General features: G+C 31.6%; 1 protein-coding gene and 1 long non-coding RNA gene across 6 annotated transcripts; both read right to left on the reverse strand.

Annotated features, from left to right (window-relative positions):
- Positions 1 to 387: 387 nt before the first annotated feature.
- On the reverse strand, positions 388 to 5,395 carry LOC145052959 (uncharacterized). Of its 5 annotated transcripts, none has more exons than XR_013684300.1 (7): positions 5,095 to 5,395; positions 4,116 to 4,864; positions 3,382 to 3,434; positions 3,167 to 3,317; positions 2,985 to 3,087; positions 823 to 1,087; positions 430 to 743 (listed from the first exon to the last, which is right to left on the reverse strand). It is a non-coding gene; the product is annotated as an uncharacterized LOC145052959 (long non-coding RNA). The 5 variants fall into 5 exon arrangements; XR_013684299.1 differs by having other exon boundaries at positions 823 to 2,079; XR_013684298.1 differs by having other exon boundaries at positions 388 to 743; positions 823 to 3,087; positions 4,116 to 4,203.
- Positions 5,396 to 6,029: 634 nt separating this feature from the next.
- On the reverse strand, positions 6,030 to 8,060 carry LOC145052960 (mediator of RNA polymerase II transcription subunit 15a-like). The gene is made up of 5 exons (XM_079000906.1): positions 7,933 to 8,060; positions 7,493 to 7,643; positions 6,952 to 7,063; positions 6,644 to 6,770; positions 6,030 to 6,210 (listed from the first exon to the last, which is right to left on the reverse strand). Exons 2-5 carry the CDS (start codon positions 7,615 to 7,617, stop codon positions 6,191 to 6,193), a joined length of 384 nt encoding a protein of 127 aa, XP_078857032.1. The 5' UTR covers positions 7,618 to 7,643; positions 7,933 to 8,060; the 3' UTR covers positions 6,030 to 6,190.

Raw genomic sequence — 8,060 nt, forward strand, 5'->3', positions numbered from 1 at the left:
ACAAAAATGCTCTTGATGTTAAATTTGCAATATAAGATCAAAAGCCGATTAAACTGTGATTTTATGAATGCTTTAGAATTGATTTTATGTGGCTAGCTACTCCTATTAGAATGTATTGTGTAATGTTTAATGTTATTATGTACCAATTTTCAGGACTTGAGTTTTCTTGAAGAGGATTTGTAGCTACCTGAAGGTGCTTGCATTTGATCTTGGCTCAACATATTAGTTGCTTATAAGATATATATATATATATATATATATATATATATATATATATATATATATATATATATATATATATACTAGGAAACATAAACGGGCCGTGATAATCACGACCCTAAAGAATTAGTGGTAAGCCGTTTTAAGTGGCTCCAAAGAAAACACCAATTTCGGAGCTAAGTTTGATTATTATGAATCCCACAGCAGCCATTAAGTTAATCAAGTACTTATTTCCATATTTACCCTCATGAAAACAAAATACAGAGTTAAGCGCAGATACAATAACACCTATAGTAAATCCTCTAATCCTAAGTTTTAATGTTGAAAGAAAAAAAATGAAGCCAGAATGTGAAAGACAGGAGTTAATATCAATCTTTATGCCCTTTTTTATATTTTTCCTCATCCCACAGGTTTGGTCCTAAAGAACGGGAGTCATTCTCCCAATGAGTGTATCCTGCGTTGTGCTATTGATCCATGTCTGATGGAGATGAATCTAAGTCAACCCTTGTGCAGGTTTTACCCCCCTAAAAAAACACATCTAATCAAGAATCACTGAAGGGTAAGTAAGTCATTAATGATAGTTTTAAAAATAAAAGCCCTTACCTTTGAGCTAACTAAAACAGTCGTCAAACAGCCCTACTGCTACTCAACAGTTTGTTCCTATCTGTGACGGGAAAACTTGATCAACCCAAACTCGATTTTGTTTTCCCCTTTTGTCCCCAAAAATGTCTTTTCGTTTATCAACGCTAGCATGAAGAGATTGCTCAAACACCAGATCAATGAATAAACACACACCAGAAGCATTGACAAATGAATTTTCATTTGTTTGACTAATGTAGCATCTTACTTTCATTTCTATTTCTTTAAACTGTTGCATGCAAAAAGTACAATGATATAATCTTAATTACTTTAATTTATATTTCTATTAAGTTTATTTTACTACTTTTTTCCTATTAAAGCACTGTACTGTCAAACGCTAAAAGCACAATGCTATAATTGGGTGGGTTTTTTTTTCAAAGTAGAGCCAATTATAGCATTGTACTTTCAAAATACATTACTTTAATGAGAAAAAAATATATTTTGGAAAGGTTAAGAAAGTATGTTGTTATTTCTTACATTTAGCCACTGGTTGGGCCAAATGCAAGCAATATGAATATACTTTATGTTTGTGTATGTGTACATGCGTGCATAGATATACTAATCGTTAACTAAATGCCAAGTCTAGAGAAACAAAAACATGGGGAAAACGATAACTTCAAATGTTGGGAATGACATCACATACGGTAGAAGAAAAGAAAAAAAGGCATCAACTCTTTGCATTGCAAGAACCTATTTCTAACTTTAGGCATATGTTTTTCTCTTTTTAAGTTTAAATGCAACAAATACCAACATAATTCCATTTATTTGGTATTATAACACCAACATTGTAATCAATCCAACTACAATAATATTGGCAAAATTCAAAGAAATTCACTGGTATAATCGAGTAAACTTTTCAATGTATAATGTCCCAATAAGAAAAATAATAAAAGTACAATGCTATAATCAGGTAGATTTTTCAAAGTATTGTGTTAACAAAAAAATATTAAAGGTACAATTTTGTAAAAGAAACAAATTGAAGTGAGATTTTATAGTCCACATATCAACGAAATTATGTTGCTACTTTTTAAACTCAATCCTTTATAATGTTAAATGCAAGAAATAGCAACGTACTTTCAGTTATTTGTTCATTATTGAATCCTAGTTTTCATTTCTTCGTATCATAACATTTCAAGAACGATTAAATGCATTCGAAAACATAAGTAGATAGAACTTGCCTTTGCTGAAAAGATTACCTTGATGACTTGAGTGCCTCATTTCCTAATCGATCAATTAGACATTTAGATCTTTAATTTCTCACTTATGAAGGATGAAAGCTAACTATGGAGGAATCCCTAAATTATTTTCACCCTTTAATATATTAAACCCATTGTACCAGACTACAATCTAATGGCACAAAATTCCAAGTCCGGCTCATTTGTGAAATCGGGTAATATTTTCACAGGTGATTGCATCATTAGATTACATACCGGAAAACATATCATGCAAATATTGGACCTGATCTAGGTAAGTTGGAATTATAAAAACAACTTCCCGTTTACTTTAGTTAGTAAGGAAATTTGTAATAAATGATAAGTATTAAATAAAAAAAATAAAAAAAAATAGAAAAAAAAAACTCGGGAAGGCTGCATTCTGGTTCACATTATGTAAAATATTAAACTTTGAAAAAAAATAGTTTTAATAATAGTTTTTAATGTCCAATAAAGAAATTATGAATAACTAAAGTATCTTCTATATGCTAACAGTTAGGTTCTTACGATTAGGATAATCCATATTGTATTCTTTCATTTTTATTTGGTTGTTTTGTTTTTTTAGTATGTTTTATAGAATGATATAATATTAAAAATATTATTAGCATAAAAAGAATTCTCAATCTATGCAACTGACAGCAACTACGTAACCATCTTTCATCCGGTTAAACATGTTTTCTAATAGTTTGCATATTTTAAAGCATGAGAAATGTAATTCACATTACATCTTCCAGAATTGCACTCCATTAAGAAAATCAAGAAAAATGAAATCTTTTTGACAAAAATTTTCACTACCAAACCATTAAGTTAATCAAACACGTGAACTGATAAGATCTATCATATTGGAAACATATAGTATTCCATTTTCAATTACTACATACCAAACATTACCTAATAAAGGGTGCATTTTGGTACCTGGGAGTATGGGAGTAGGGACACCATTGACCAAATGTTCGATTACTACATACCAAACATCTTCAATTACTTGAATCCTACATTGTTGTACATTACCATATTCCTGCAACAAACAAATAAATAAACTTATATCTTCCCTTTCTTTCTTTTTCTTTCTTTCATAAAAATATTACAAATCTCACCCATTTCCAAAGCTCATTTGCAGTGGATGAAAGTTAATGACAGCTTTACAACTCCTTATCTGTACTTATTCTCATTATCGGTTCAACCATTTGCATCCACCCGAAACTTGTACTTTGCACACATGTGTTCCATTCTTTATCACCCGGACACCTGCAATTAACCACTTTTTAGAATTTGGTTATCTGTAAAAGAAAATAAAGAGGTAAAATCATACCTCATAAAGTAACCATGTTCTCCTTCTTACAATTTGAAGCATTACATCCACATCTGCAATTCAAATCATCACATTAGAAACAACTTCATTATAGCATTTCATCAAACACTTCATGTCCATGCTAAAAACAGTAGTAAAATGGAATATTATGTACAGACCTGCTATTTAAACCTATGTAAGTAGTCAAACATGTAAGGTAATTATGATATGATGAAAAAAATACCAATCAATGATGTCTTGGTTAAAAATGCCCCATATATCATGATAAAAACACTTTAAAATCAAAATTTTCTGTAGTTGCGATCAATTTTTCATATACAACATTCTTGAAAAAAAAATTTATAAGGGTAAAAAGAGACAAAAAATTTCGATGGACCAATGAAAAAACAAAAGACGTGAGCTTTCTTTATAGGTGAGAATCAATACAGGTGAGAAAAGCATGCCAACAAGGGATCTCTATATACATCGGTACTCAATCGTTTTCTTTTCAATCTTATTTCAAGCCATCTGTTGGATTACATAGGAATTATGATTTTCATATTTTTTTCATTATATATATATATATATATATATATATATATATATATATATATATATATATATATATATATATATATATGTTCAATAACCTGATATGTGTTATTGATTTTTTCTGAGATGACTTCATCTAGTTTTATTTGTAAAGTATGTAATCCAGAGGATGAATATGATCGAATTTAAGAAAAAGAATCAACCTGTGTCTTCCGATAATAAGGAGACCCATAAAAGTGCTTCCGTCTGGGGAGAGGATGGATCAGCTGCCTCTAATTTAAAGCAACATAGCTGTAAAACAGATGAAAATGAATATACTTAAAACTACTGATAACATTTTTCAAATCTCAGCCTGTTCAAGAATCTGTTTAAACCAAAATAAGACATTCGTTTGTGGAAAATTGTTAGTGAAGTGGAGACATATGCCCTATTTTTGGAAAACACTTTCGTTTAGGGTTCGTTTTTATTGGGAATGAGGGGCGAGAAGGGATATCAATGGTGGTAGAAACGTGGTAGGAAGGAATAAAATTAGGGTACAAGGCCTTTAGCTGGTTCGATCACTAAATCTTCTATTTTAATTGGCAAGATAGGTCGAATCGATGTTGAAACAAAGCATAGAAGTCGTCAAAAGAGAAAGGCAGAACAATGATTCATCTTCTAATGAAGTCGTAATTACTTGTATGCATGTATTTTAAGTGTACAACTCACTGAAGCATGATCCTCTTCATAAGCTTCAAACTTGTTAAATAATTGTAGTTCACACAAGGAGGGGTGTAGAAGATACAAAAGCAATAAACCAATTTTATCATATACAATCTTTGCGACCAGAAATAAATTACGATTTGGAAAGAGAAGCAACTGCGACGTCAGCTGTCCTGGACGCCCGTCTCCAGTCGTACAGAGATGAAGTAGGGCAAATGGGGTAGAAGAACGATTGTTATTCCATTAACATCTACAAATTCATTGAGTAGAAAATGCAATCAAGAAACATTATCAATAAATTCAATGTACGATTTTGTAACTCCGAAAAGATCAAGATTAAAGACCTAAAAAAATATAAAATTGAGTTCCAAAATAGATATAATTACAATAGACAGAAGAGAAGTGAGGGGCTGAGGGGCATCGAAAACCACTGGTAATCGAACTGAAAAACAACAATACTTAAGTCTATAATTGTCTCACCCAGATGTAAGATGTGTGCCTTGAAGAGGAAGTTGAAGGGGTGACTCAGCCACAATGAAAGAGTGGTGGCAGCAAAAGGGGGATGGAAGAGCGGTGACAAGTAGCTTTGGGGGAATCGCCTAAGGAAAACCCACCGTGAAGTCTCTTGTCTCAGCGTGAGGTCAGGCTGACCGAAAGCAAGCAGGCAGCTAGGTGACACAGGCAGGCACCTCGGTGAGGCAGACAACCAAGCTTCATCAGCATATACGTTAAAAGAGGCCGCCAGACACCATTCAGATTGGGGGAGGAAACAGCTTATCTACGTGGACACAAACACAAGTGTTTAACATATTGGTAATGATATATATATATATATATATATATATATATATATATATATATATATATATATATATATATCAACTTAAAAGTGTAGCTAAACATGGATATATTTTGACGGGATTAGTATAAAAAGATTGTATTTTTTACAAGTTTCTTGATGTGGCCAGGAATTATTATAAAAAAATATAATGTAAGGGGAATATAGTCATTTTGTATAGTCAATCAAATGCAAAATCAAACAGTAAATTTTAGTCAGAAGTTAACCAGTCAAAACTTCTAACCGAGTCAACTTTTAATTCAGTCCGCTCTAATTCGGTTAATAACTATCAAACGACCCCTAAGTTCTATTCAATAGATAACAACTTACTTTTCTGTAACTCCCTCCACTCATCGTTAAAAATAAAAATGTCACAATTATTGGACTGGACACGTCACCCACTTTTCTCTTTTTCTTGTTCCGTGACTATCCCACAAAACCCAACATCTTATGTGGTTTGGTGTAGTTTTTGTCTTTTTGACAATAAATTAAATCAAAAACCGCATAATCACTTTTTAGCTTCACACAATTTAGTTCTTGAGTTCTCCTATATATTCTGAATCTCAACAATAAATCCTTATGGATCAAAACATATTGACAATTTAAACAACATATTACAATGCATACTACACACATGATATGTATATCGATTTGCATCATTGAACAAAATACAATGGTATTTCACAACAAATACTTGTATATACATCATAATACATCATGTGGTTTCCCACCATTGGTTTATTCATTATCCTGGTTTCCTGCCATTGGTACATGCATCCAAACAATATGATCCATAAGTATATAAAAACATCCAAAATACAATGTAAATATAATTCAAATATTTAATATACTTTTCTAGCTTCACAAAAGAATTGATATATGAAACTTGTGTGTGGTGACTTGGTTCATTTTATGTAATGATGTTTTGAGGCTATCATAAGTAGCAAGATATTTTCTTTTACTGATTACCAAATAAAGAAAGTCAAATTCCAAAGTCCAGACATTTATAAATTTGACCTCATTAAATCATTTCCTTAATTTTTTTTAAATATTTCTTAAACATCATTAAACAACCTCAAAACATCATTACATTAAAAAACAAGTCTGTATTTATCTGCTAGCTTTTCAACTAGTTTTTATCAGACGTTATTTTTTATCTGCTAGTTTTTCTGATAGTGTATTTGGAAATACCTGGATTTGAGGGGTTTCCATTAATGGCACCATAGTTTGAATGCATAGCATATGACAATGGCATGGGTCTTCGTGGCCTAGTGTCAATTGTCAGCATTTTCAAGGATATCCTCCGCATATAATCAAACTAAAAACCAAATTATAAAAAATATTTAATTTCCAAAGTACCTTATCACATGAAAAAATGATATTTTACTTAGGGGCTGCTTCTTTTTTCAAGCTTAACACATTAAGTCATTATCTCTAACATTATATTATTGAAGTGATAAGCAAACTAAAGAGGCCCTGAAAAAAAAAATCAAACAAACCCGGTTTGTTGCAGCATTATAAATCTGCTCTTCAAACCTTGCAGATGTTTTTCTAAGTTTTTGTAGCTCCTCATGTCCAGAGTATGGATGATGCCTCTTCACTCTAACCATTCTATGTAATATCAACATGTGTTAGTTAAAAGATGTGGTATTTAGAAAATATTTCTTGTAGAAAACTTAATTTTACAGATAAGTAAAAAACTGTAGTCAACCAACTACATTAAGAAGTTTTTAAGTGAAATTGCAATTATGATTTAAGAAACACAACAATTTTCTCCATGCATAACAATCTATGCTTTAAAATGTTGTATTGTACAACTCTCTAAAACATAAATTGTTGTATATAGAGAAAAATTGTTGTGTATTCCCTAAAAATAAGACCTCATTTCTTATGCAGTAATCCATCTTTTTTGAGCAATTAGCATTATCATCACTTCTAAAAGTAAATATTTCCACATAAGGGTACTCTATTATCAACAAAATCCCAAAAGCTAACATTTCTAAGAAATTTAAGAGAAGGATGAAAATAGTAAATACACACATCCTGTTCACCATCCTTTCCCTTGCAGCTGCTCGCAATTGAGTCCTCCAATCACCAGATTGCAGAGAGGAGTCATCAACATCGCCACTTCCACCATGAGAACGCCTCGAATTACTCATATCCATCTCCTGTTTGATGATTGATTTCACTCCTAAAATAGAATAATACGAAATGATTTGATAGTACAGAGAAATTTTATGTAGCAAAAGCGTTTCTTCTTATCTGGAACTACGATTTAGTTAGATATGATTTAACTACGATATACGTAACATGATACCAAGGATTGTGAAATTGAAGAATCACTTCATGACAAAATCATTTATATAAGTAGGGTTTATAACATACTAGACATTAAATTTGATTGGTGAAATAACTAACGAGAGATTGAATCAATATGCGTGTAATTGGGTGCTAGGAAGAGTGAAGTTGCATAAGGTTACCGTTAGATGGTCGCCGGTGACGGAGACGTGAAAGATGAGCCCTGTTTGAAGGTTTATGAGTGTGATTTATGATTTTTATTTGGACGGGGAAGTCGAAAAAGATGATGGTTAGGTAAAATGTTAATAAG

The sequence above is a fragment of the Lactuca serriola genome, chromosome 5 (genome assembly GCF_051521515.1).
Source record: "Lactuca serriola cultivar US96UC23 chromosome 5, Lser_US96UC23_V15, whole genome shotgun sequence".
NCBI classification, from domain to species: domain Eukaryota; kingdom Viridiplantae; phylum Streptophyta; class Magnoliopsida; order Asterales; family Asteraceae; genus Lactuca; species Lactuca serriola.